This window comes from Pocillopora damicornis, chromosome 7 (genome assembly GCF_964200805.1).
Source record: "Pocillopora damicornis chromosome 7, jaPocDami1.2, whole genome shotgun sequence".
Taxonomy (NCBI): domain Eukaryota; kingdom Metazoa; phylum Cnidaria; class Anthozoa; order Scleractinia; family Pocilloporidae; genus Pocillopora; species Pocillopora damicornis.
The window spans coordinates 4875460-4886865 of NC_142676.1; the positions used below are offsets into that span (position 1 = coordinate 4875460).

The 11406-nt window shown below is 36.7% G+C and overlaps 2 protein-coding genes across 3 annotated transcripts; one reads left to right on the plus strand and one right to left on the minus strand.

Annotated features, from left to right (window-relative positions):
• Positions 1 to 982: 982 nt before the first annotated feature.
• On the minus strand, positions 983 to 3193 carry LOC149042178 (uncharacterized). Its single transcript, XM_089212248.1, has 3 exons — positions 2708 to 3193; positions 2215 to 2411; positions 983 to 1518 (listed from the first exon to the last, which is right to left on the minus strand). The coding sequence occupies exons 1-3, from the start codon at positions 2973 to 2975 to the stop codon at positions 1480 to 1482; spliced, it is 504 nt and encodes a 167-aa protein (XP_089068374.1). The 5' UTR covers positions 2976 to 3193; the 3' UTR covers positions 983 to 1479.
• Positions 3105 to 11163, plus strand: LOC113678823 (uncharacterized). 2 transcript variants are annotated; one of them, XM_089212244.1, is made up of 6 exons: positions 3105 to 3309; positions 6141 to 6512; positions 7184 to 7368; positions 8116 to 8569; positions 8929 to 8976; positions 9792 to 11163. In XM_089212244.1, the coding sequence occupies exons 2-6, from the start codon at positions 6437 to 6439 to the stop codon at positions 9950 to 9952; spliced, it is 924 nt and encodes a 307-aa protein (XP_089068370.1). In that variant the 5' UTR covers positions 3105 to 3309; positions 6141 to 6436; the 3' UTR covers positions 9953 to 11163. The 2 variants fall into 2 exon arrangements, with proteins under 2 accessions (XP_089068370.1, XP_089068371.1); XM_089212245.1 differs by having other exon boundaries at positions 3176 to 3309; positions 6421 to 6512.
• Positions 11164 to 11406: the final 243 nt, after the last annotated feature.

The following is an 11406-nucleotide window of genomic DNA, read 5'->3' on the forward strand; positions in this document are numbered from 1 at the left end:
TTGTTTCCATTGGTCTCACATTTCTGAGAAGGATGTGATTGATTTGTCGGTAAAGTTTTTTAGTTCCGCAGCTTGTTTTTTGATGGTTTCTGAATGTAGGATGATAGCGTTGATATCCTATAGCATGTATCTTGTACCATCTGTGATGGAATTGAGTTGAACGAAGAAGTTTTCAATTTTCTTGTTGTTTTTGGCCATCTTGAATTGGAAAAAGGGGTTGCGCACGGAATTTTTTATACTTTATGATGATGTAAAAATAGTATAAATTGACGTTGTCAGCGTGTTATTTTAGATTATTTCACTATGGGAAGACAATTGGCATTGACTACATCGACGCCAAATGTTGATGTAATTGAATCATCTCCATTTGAAAGCGCAGGAGGCTCTTCAAAAGATGTTCAAACGTTTATGAACAAGGTGGCCGAATTGGAAAATTGATTCAAGAGAGAGAGATGGGGGAGGGGGGAGGGGGGCACAAAGCGGAAAGGAGAACCACTTTTACACGATGCCTACTATGGGAAAATGGAGTGTCGCAAATCGGATACGTCTACAGTTTGACATAAAAAGAAAAGTTGCAAGCTTTACTTTCGAGTAGAAATCTTCCATAGGTATCGAAAAAGTATATAAATTCTACTTGAGAAGACTCTTAAATTCTAAGAACTTCCTTATCCGTCCCTAATATCATCGGCTAACTAACTTCGGTTTATGTTTTTTTTTTTTTCATCTTTTGAGGTTTTCTGTTTCTTAGTTTTTGTTTTGCTTTGTTTTTTTTTGCGGTATATTTTTTAGTTCGTTTACCAAATGATACTTAACGATTTTTTTTGAGAACCAGAGCCGCAAATGTTGGTGTTTAAATTCATGTTATATTATTTCGCTTTTCAATATCCTGTTACGTTTCTAAGTACATCGAGTCAGTTAGCGTTTTGTGATTTATTTTGACTTGACCTTTTGCTTTATATAGATCATAAGTGAATAAAATAAATGAGCGCGAAACGAATGTTTATTGAGTATATCCAAAGCATTTAAAGAAATATGAAAGAAATATTGCACCAATTACAAACTGATCATGAAGGCAGAGACAAAGATGTCTATCCTCTATAATGTCAAGGTAATCGTGTCTTTGTTCGGTTTTGTCCAGAAGTGGAAGGGAAGAAAAGCATTTTTCCTTGACCTGGCGATATTTGCACTGATTCACTTTTTCTTGCAATTGTGAAATCTAGAATAAACGTAAGTTTCCTCAGCCTCGGATCAAAATGAAGTGTGGTCGACAATACTACCATTAGTAACACTAGCTATAACCCTTCTTTTAATTTACGTGGATCAACATTCACATATCCTTTTTACTGTTGTACATCTAAGTGGTAGTTCTCTCTCCAGAAAGAAGAAAATTGCTGAAGTCTGTCTTGATAACTACACAAAATCGAAGATCTAACTCTACTTCTCTTGTGCGGCTACTTTCGGTTTTGGGCTAGCCCTTAGTTATGGAGTGTATTTCTTCCAGGGAAGGCAGCTCAGCATCTGGAAGAAATAAAATCGGAAAAGTATCGGGTTGAAGATGGGTCGGGGTGTTACTAAACTGAGGATAGGCGGAACCATTATTTTTTTGGTCAAAAGGATAAATTTATATTTAATGAAATAAAATAGAGACTAAAAGCACCTTAACAATGTCCAAAATTTCATTTTCGGGTATAAAGAAGATTAATTTCATTGATTGGTTTCTTTACTTTTTAAAACTGAAAATTAATGTTTTCGCATGTTCCGCTGGCTCCGGAGGTTCCGCGGTCTACTGAGCTGTAGTTTAGTATCACCAGATGAGTTGTTATGCTTTACTTTAGACGAGATTACAAGCAAGTGTGTGTTATCATATCTTAGCTAGTGCAAAACATGATAGGAGACAGGCTTAAACGTCATAAACTTATCTGAGTTTACGGAATTTCTGGCGTGAAAATTACTAAATAGACCATGTATCTTGATAACTTTGATATTTTTCATAGTTTTTAGGACATATTAGATTACCATGGCAACAGTATTCATTTCCTGCTAAGTTCTGAATAAATCTATACGTAATGAGTCACCTTAAATTCTTAAAACTAAAACTGCTCTAAACTGTATGTAAAATCTTTTTTGGAAAAAATTGCAGCGTTATACATACCTATTCATAGTTCCCTTTGGAACGGATTTTTTAAAATAAGCAATTAAAAACATGGGATTTACCTCAATAATATTGTCCTTTGTAAAAGGGGTATCGAGGTCTCCCTTTGGCTTAATGTATCCTTTGAAAGGACGATCATCAGGCACAACTATTTCTACTTCGTCTGGAAAAGGACTGTGCTCGTCCAGCTGCCACAACTCTTCAGGATTCCTTTTGAGATTTTCTGGCATCCTCCTAAAATCGGTAAAAGTACTTAAACCTATCGAGAGAAAAAAATAGCCAGCAAAGCCGGTGAACAAGACTTGCATCACCTATGAGTAAACAATTAAGAGAGCGTTAACACCAAAACAAGTCTTAAATGTACGAAATTTCACTAAATGTGAGGACTAAATGTGAGGAACGTGAGTTAAATGTGAGTTAAATAATTTTTCCGATACGTGGGGTATTTTTAGGAAAAAGACCTTATTACCAATCATCGAAAATCCCCACGGTGATCTCTAGGATGTCTACAGAAGTAAACTCCCTTCAGACTGGCAAAATATGAAATAGTAGTACCTGGTAAATGTGGTAAAATATTGCCTCTGCCCTCCGGAGAGTACCAAAAATCGCATTGTATGTCCCATTCGCTTATCTTCCCTTCCATAAGCATTTCGTAGAGATTTGGATCGAACGGCTTGATTTTCTGTTTGATGCGCTTCCTAACAATAGCCTGTCGATTACAACCCCACCTGACGAATTTCAATCTCCTTATCTTTTTCCTGTAATTAAACAGGAACTGCTTTTCTTCTTCAAGGTTAACGAGAGTCCCTTCATTTCTAGCCATGTTGGAAATTTGTAGATGAAGATGTGTATTTACCGATCATGCAGCTGCAATCTGGGTAATGACGAGCATGCTAGCTGACACTGTTTACCCCCAGAAACGTAGTATTTAGATTGAAAGACAAATTGAAACATAGCCTATGAAAATAATTGTCATTGTCAAGACAATTCAATTAGAAGTGAGAGAATAAAAGACAACCAAATCCAATGACTCAAATACATTCACTTTTCTATTGATTTGATTTCTCTGATATTCTCAGGTGATGAATTTTACAAAAAGCCGCTGCTGTAACTTACACTGCGTTTTAAAGTCAGACGTATAAATCATGTGAGGCCAGGTATGCTACGATAATTAAGTTTTCCGAGCTTCCGCCGATCTACGGCATCATCAGGGATCGAGAAGCAGGTTTGAGCTAGTATCATAATCGGCCTTTAAAATTGCTCTAACTGCTCGGTTCTGTGATTTTGGTAATTTGTCGCTCAAATTATTACTTAAGCCGTCCCAAACAAGGCTGCAGTAGTTAAAGTGAGGTTTCGTTTATACTAGTATGGTAGTAGATTTTGAAATAAGAGGCCTGATACGTCTAAAGACACCTATCGCGGGAGATACCTTTCAACAAATTTAGTCAACCATTGTTAGACCAGGTCAGCCGATCGTCCTTACCTAATGATTGAACGTGATCAACTCTGCTGATAACTTGGTCTTGTAATTTTTTGCTTATATCATCATAGCTCTCGGCAAGAATTTTCTGGCGAGAGCCAATTACCATAAACTCAGTTTTCGCTACATTTAGGCTAAGCTTATTAGCAAAATATATTCTTGCGGGGAGAAGTTTGTGCTTAAGACTCCAAAGATACCAACCTATAAAATCGTATTGGGGAATATATAAATTAAATAAATATAAATTCACATAAAACCTATAAGCTAATCAACGAACTAAGCTCGCGCAAATGTTGCAGAAATCGTAGTGTCGACCAAATCAAAACTGATAAGGAAACTTTAAATTTTGTAACGGATATCATGGAGGTTTTTAATTTTTTTTTTCACATCTGTCGGACCAAATCTAGGCAAATCGACTCTGGAAGCTATCTGCAACCCACTAATACAGCTTTTTCTTTAAAAGCTCCAACCGTCAGTACAGTGTGCGAGCTACTGAGTCAGCTTGACGAGAAAAATGCCGTGAGATTGGATATAGTCCCCTGTACACTCCTGAAATGAACCAATTCCATTCTTATGGGTGGTTTCTTACTTATTTGAACGTTGAAAATGAATGAAAATAATATATTACCATAATCTATTCAGTAAAAATTATGATAAGCCAGTTGTTCACTTCTTATTCCTTTGGCGGTCTTATCTTACAGATGGAATTTCGGTCACCTTTTCCTTATTGTGGTCGTGAATTTGAAATGGAGACAGATCTTTTTACGTAAACTACAATTTGCGGCTAAATATTGGCATATTGCCATTATGTTGCAAAAAGGTGTTTGATTACGAAGGAAAATTACTTTATCTTGTAAAAATTGATCTCATACAGAAATTTCCTGAAAATAGCCCTCCTTATACTTTTAAGGTTAGAGATTGACAGCTCAGCAATCTGAACCTCCAGTTTTATCTAAACTATTAAAAAATACATCTACCAACAACTGACAACAACGGATAAAAACAAACAATTGATCGGAGTGATCGGAAGCCAGACTGGCAAGTTTTTGTTTAATTTTCTAAGTTGGCTGATTTGATGGCATTACTATTTGCTTCATTCCGCGCCTGTTTGTATTGTTCCCACGTAGCAATATTATTTTCCCTGACAGCTGTGATCCATCAAAAAAAACGCGAGTGCCTGTCTTCGCTTTAAGACTGATAAGTTGGATTTGCGAGGTTATGATAAAATGCGTAGCAGAAATGTATAATTACCCAAACTGGACCTGAATTGACAGCGAAATATTTCAAGACTAGAGATTAATCATAGGAAGAGCTAAATTTCTTACATGGCACTGAGTATTTGTATTTGCTACATTGCTATATGGCAGTATTTGTATTTGCTACATTGCTATATGGCAGTATTTGTATTTGCTACATTGCTATATGGCAGTATTTGTATTTGCTACATTGCTATATGGCAGTATTTGTATTTGCTACATTGCTATATGGCAGTATTTGTATTTGCTACATTGCTATATGGCAGTATTTGTATTTGCCACATTGCTATATGGCAGTATTTGTATTTGCCACATTGCTACATTGCTGTATGGCACTTTTTGTATTTGTTATATTGATTCACCTTGTTGAATATGCGTGGTGTTCAGGTAAAAAAAATCCAGAAAGCTTTACGATTTAGAAAAAAATCTTCAGTTGAACAATACTTAACGGTCTATACGGAAAAATCAACCTCAGAAATAACAAAAAAATTTACCGGTCCGAAGAATGGTCCGAAAGTGGCGAGACCTCACTTAGAATCAAAAATTTCAGTGTTCATTTTCCAGCCATGACTCGTTTTACGTTTTAAAATCTAAGTATTGTTAGCTGTAAAACAAAATACAGTTGACCTTTGCGGGTGTATTCTGCAAATATAATTATTTTGTTTCAGCTTATCTAATCGTAAACCGTGTGGGGCGCGACAATTAGAAATCGACGTTTTTTTCTTTGGGCGAATGAATTGCATATCAAATCTGACCGCACAAATAAAACTTCTGTACAATTTTGATCCTAAAGGGTTGGTGTTCAAAGTTTTGAGTGGACTTTTTCTGTATTCTTATTGGTTGCTTTGCAATTTATCTGCTAGGTTTCCCCACAATTATTTTTTAGGTTGGTATCTTTTGAGTCCTAGGACCAAATATCTCTCAACAAGAACATATTTTGCGAGTAACTATCTAACAGTTACCCGTGACAGACCTTTGGTGCCATTTTGCTGAACGGCAATTTTGATTTCAACTATTTTTTTTCCACTTTAAAGCGGCCTCAGCACGCCGCGGTTAATGGTTTCTGATCGAGTGCAAGAAGCGAAGATTGCCTAGACACGAGTCGTGTCTAGGAACGGATATCCGTTCCGGTGAGATTCTCTCGCCACTCCGCTTCAAAGTTCTTTTAATTCTTGTGCTAAAAGCCAGGCTTCTTTTTTTACCTTCAACCAAGGACTCTTCTCCTTACTGCCTTTCCCCATTCACATTCTAGTTTTAAACGCAGACAGACAGCAAAGATCTCCGCGTGCAGCTGGACATCAGGAGATGTTTCAGGAGATGTTTCAAGGACCAGAAGTCCTTTATATCAACATGTTAAAATTGGTTATACAAACTTCGACGAGCTTTAAGAGTTTTCTTGGCAATCATAATTAAAATTATGGTTAAAAAATTTCCAAAATCTTAGTCTTTGAAAGTGTACCGTATCCTTAAGGCTTAGAGGTCAATTGTTTTCCAAATCAAGTATCTGCTTGCGTACTTATTGGCTGGAAAAGGTCTTCCTCAATCGGAATGAACGAGAAGCTCACTGTTTTCAGGGCAGGAACAAAGGATGGGCCTTCGTTTTCTGGTGACCACAGCGTAAGAGGTATGATAATGATCAGGGCAGTGATGATACGAACGTAAAGATATATCTGTGCCTGGCAAGTGCCAAAAACGTGAAGAATTAAAAAAAAGCGTCATCAATACTTTGACGTGTTTTCTTCATAGATACAAGCAGAACGATAGCTAAAAGCAAACCACAGGGATTCAGATAGATGATTTTGAACCGAATGAATATTAAGACACCAATAATTGTTTTGAAGCAACTCCAACTGCTTTGACGGGAATGTATACACTAAATTGCAAAAAGGTTGACATGAAAAAGCGTGAGCAAGGAACGACGAGACCCAGTGACTTTACGAGTACACATGTACGCGATCACCACAATAAGTTGCACGTACATAGTAAATGATTGAAGCCACCAATGCTTTCCTACAAGAAAACAATTATCGTAAACAAAAATTTTCATAATAACGAAAAACAAGAGAACAACAGCTGTTGATATTCTCTTGCTAGACCATTGCTAAGCTTCTAGAAATTTCCAGAAAACCCCTCTTTATTAGAACTCTCCACTTCCAGAAATTAAAGATTAGAGAATTATGGTATAAAATACAAAAAAGAATTGATATAAAATCACACAAATTAACTGTCAAAGCCATCTCTCCTCCCGCTAAAAGAGACCCTTCTTATGAGAAATAACGTTGGATTTTATTACAGTAAAGAGTGGGGTTAGGCAACAAACACTTGGTGTGTGGATGGTTACCAAGTCTGATCTGTACTATCCTCTCAAGCAAGGAGAAAAAACCACTGTTCGTCTTTTCAAAGCCGATGTTTGGCCAAGTGACTTTGATGAACTAAAGGTGAAAAACCACTCCAAGTACAGTGGAATATGCCTTGCTGAAGTGAGTTGTATAGAGGCCTCAGTACCTCCTTGATATAAAGTATAAAAAGAATTTACCTGCCTTGTAATTTTATATTATGTTGCAAAAAGGGACATGGAAAATTTTGACGACAAATTGCCGCTAAAGGTACTCTAACAACTCATTTAAGTACACTTGCCACAGCCGAGTGCCTAAAAAAACGATTATCTAAGAGGGCGGCGTACGAGAAATTCTTACCTGCACTCTCCTCTGCTAACAAAAAATTCTCGATTTGCAGCGAGCTCAATTTCAAATTTTTGTTCAGCTCTCAAATGATGCTAAAATGGTCAATCACCTGCGGTTTAGTAATTATCGTTAGATAATGTTTACTACCCCCTTGGGTACGAATAATCTATTTTTTGTAAGTACGTTAAAAGGGATCTGATGACATTTATCTTTTTCTTGAAAGTGGTAACATAAATTGTAGCATAGATTAGGAATGATTCCTAATTATACTGACCCCTATCCTCTAATCCTCAAAGTGCAGAGAGGGCATAATTCTATGTGAATCCATAAAATCTCTTCTATTCGTCTCAACTGGGCAATTATCGTACTTTTTACTAGATCCATTCTGTTCCAATGAAAAGCTGTTCACTCTGACAAAGGGTTAACGCTCGAAACGTCAGCTTTGTAACTCTTTACAGTGGCCAATTTCCGAAATCAACTTTGTTGAAAAAACTAAATTACGGTTATGTTCCAGACTCTTTTATTTTCCATCTAAAACTGTAGAGTGAAAGTACAAAACAATTGAAGGAACAACTGGAATCACTGGATTGGAAAGAAATAAAACTCGAAACATGTAACGGTGGAATGTCCCGCATGGACTTTAGCACACTCGTAAGAGCCGTTATGGTGTACATGAAAGACCATTACCCAACCACACCTGATGAATACAACTTTCAAGCTGAATTAAAGGCCGCGAGTCATTGGTATTGGTATCCAAAGAGCAATGAAAATCCTGGCCACGAGGAAGAAGCTTGTACCTCGATAAAGCCTCCAGAACTTGTCTCTGGTCCCCACAAAGACAATCGTGTGAAAATAGCAGCACTGGAGACTTGCAGGAAATGGATCAGTGTCCTTGAAGGGTTAAAAAAGGAATCATCGCCAAACAAGAGATCTAAAAGGGTTAAAGAAGATGAGGATTCTTCACCTGACGAGGATGAAAATGAGGAACGCATTTATGGTATGTACCTTTTATACACTTGCGTTAAGTTTAATTAAAAAGATTGGATTTCTGTTAATTCAGTTGCATTCCAAGGGTCCTGGTAAGCAAATTATCCGTGACTTCTACCTCCGAAACAGAAAAATAAGTGGTAGCCAGCTGAAGCCAAATCGATAGTGCTTAAAGTGCTGATTTCTAACAGTATTATCATTTTACGAACAATGCAGCCACACGAATTTTATGATATTGCTGTTGGCGGAGATCACTCGGTCGAATTCTTGGTTAGATGGTGTTCTGTACTTACTTAATGAAATATTCCTTTATTTTACATGATCTTATTTCAGTCTTATTATGTTTATTAATTCTTCAACTATTTATAGATCTCGAGGAAAGCATTTTTGATTTGAAGACATACTTTGATTTCAAAGGTAGGTCCTCCTATTTACATTTTTCAAGTGAATCTAAATACCCTTGTCGAAAGAAATGGTTTTCTTCCACGAAAATAAAACTACAGATTTTGTCAACTAAGAATAAGAACTTCAGCAATACCGACAGACAGTTTTTCAGTCGCCCCACTTTGTGTCTCTCAGTCTGCATATCTGCCATTCGATCACTCCGTCACACTATTACTCTGTCATACTGTCACTCTATCATTCTTTCACTTTGTCACTGTGTCACTCTGTAACTCTGTCACTCTGTCCCTCTTTTACTCTGTCACTCCGTCACTTTGTCACACTATCATTCTGTCACACTGTCATTTTGTCACTCTGTCACTCTGTCACTCTGTTACTCTGTTACTCTGTCATTCTGTCACCATGTCACTATGTCACTCTGTCACTCTCTTACTCTCTCACTCTCTCTTCCCCCTTCCCCCTCTCCCTCTCTCCCCCACTCTCCCACTCTCTTACTCGCTCACTCTCGAACTGTGCCATTTTGCCAATCTGCAAGGTTATTGGCCCGTCAGTCTAATCAATTAGTCAGTCTTCTATTCTCTCGCCGCCTCAGTCTCTCAATCTTCCATAATGTTTGTCTGTCAGCCTGTCATTTCGTCAGTCTGCAAGTCTGTTTAACATTCTTTTGGTGTCTCTGCTATTTGTAAATTTGACTGTCTGTCTGTCCATCTACCAATGAATCTCGCACCTCTTCGTCTTTGTTTTTCGTTCTTCCTCATGTCAAACTGGTTGTGCTTGCCCAAGGGCGCCCCCTCCATCTATCTGATTTCAGTTTACGTTTTACATTTCAGACGATGAACTAAGCAAAAGTAGAACTAAAGTCACTGGGAAGTACTCGTCAGTAAAGAGTAAGATGGCTTGTCCGAAAAAGTCGTCGGAAACCAAAGAAATTGCAGGGCGGAAATTTGTACGTGTGAAGGTCAGAGGTCAAGTTATTTCCCATACCAAGTGATTAACGTCGTTAACCAGACTCCATTTCATCAAGCTCAATTAGGCACATAGTTTGATACATCTCTTAAGTACATGTGTAATATTAGTTTTTGCAAAATGTTGTGAATTTGTTGTTGTTTTTTTTTTGCAAGTTTCTGTTATCATATTCAAATGACTTCTTTCTATAAGTAAAGGCTATGGACTGACTGGAGTCCAATTTGGTATGTAATCATACGAGTTGTCAATTGAATTGGATGAAACGAAGTCTTATTACCTATTTATCTTAAGAATTACAATTTCCAAGAAAATAAGAATAGCCAGGTTATGAAAGAAAGGGAGAATTTTCGCTAAAAGACTGACAAAGGAGACGTAGATTGTTTAATGGTTGTGATTAATTGATTTAAACTACAACCTTGAATATGATTGGCTTATTGAACTGTTCGATAACAAACTTTCCAATAAGAACTTGGCAAGTGAATTAGTGGATGATAGGAGCTTTTTAAACCAATCACAATCGAGGAAATCGTAATTTTTATGATTAACAAATTTATAGCTATATTTTCTTATTTTAATTTTTCATTTTGATTTTTATTTTTTTACTTTACTTCGATCTTTTTAAAAATTCTATTTTTCTTTTATTTCATTATGAAATCTTCCATAGGCATCGAAAATGTATATAAATTCTACTTAAGTACATATCTAAGCAATTTCTAATTGTTCAAATCGATTCCGAGAACCATATTTTGGAAGAATCTCCTGACAACAGAATAGTGGTATGTACTTTTTAGCATTCCTATAAATGAGGGGAACTCCGACGTTCTCAAATAAGAGACCAAACGAACGATATTGTATCTTGTCACTGTGAATCATCGCTTTTAAGTCAAAAAGGGGTCAAAGTAGTCCATGATGCGCAAAACATTTAATATATATACACTTATCAAATAAGTTTCACATATGGTTCACCAAGTGATCATGGGGTCAAATCCTTTAATAAACTACAACTCTGCTATCATATACATATAATCTTGCTACCTTAAAATTGAGTTTTTTCGCTGACGTGATTAGTAAACTCTCCGAATCTTATACATTAATCATTTCGACATTTTCCTCCGTCCACCAAGGGCGTAATTCTCTCTTAAATCTCAGCAATAAGAGGACTCTTAGATTCTAAGATCTTTGTCTATCCTTAAATCGCTGACATGATTAATAAACTTTTACCACCACAACATAAAAGAGTCTGCTTATTTTGTTCCATGCTTATTTACTCACCTATCTTTACATTTTGTTCTGTCCACCAAGGACGTGAATTCCCTGAACTGATTCAATGAACTTTACTTCATAATCTTCCATCGCTTCGCGTTCCACAGAGTTTTCCTGACAGATTTTCTCCATTAACAAAGTTACTGATGTCGTCTCAGCAATTAGAAGACTCTTAAGCTACTCTTAGATCCTAAGATCTTCTTGGTCCGTCCTTGT

Excerpts from the sequence above, each read along its gene's own strand:
- LOC113678823 (XM_089212244.1), top strand. The coding sequence starts at position 6,437 with ATGAACGAGAAGCTCACTGTTTTCAGGGCAGGAACAAAGGATGGGCCT. Across the intron at positions 7,369-8,115 it reads GTGGAATATGCCTTGCTGAA|AGTGAAAGTACAAAACAATT; the intron begins GTGAGTTGTATA and ends CTAAAACTGTAG. Across the intron at positions 8,570-8,928 it reads AAATGAGGAACGCATTTATG|ATCTCGAGGAAAGCATTTTT; the intron begins GTATGTACCTTT and ends AACTATTTATAG.
- LOC149042178 (XM_089212248.1), bottom strand. The coding sequence starts at position 2,975 with ATGGCTAGAAATGAAGGGACTCTCGTTAACCTTGAAGAAGAAAAGCAG. Across the intron at positions 2,412-2,707 it reads TATTTTACCACATTTACCAG|GTTTAAGTACTTTTACCGAT; the intron begins GTACTACTATTT and ends TTCTCTCGATAG. Across the intron at positions 1,519-2,214 it reads CAAAGGACAATATTATTGAG|ATGCTGAGCTGCCTTCCCTG; the intron begins GTAAATCCCATG and ends TATTTCTTCCAG.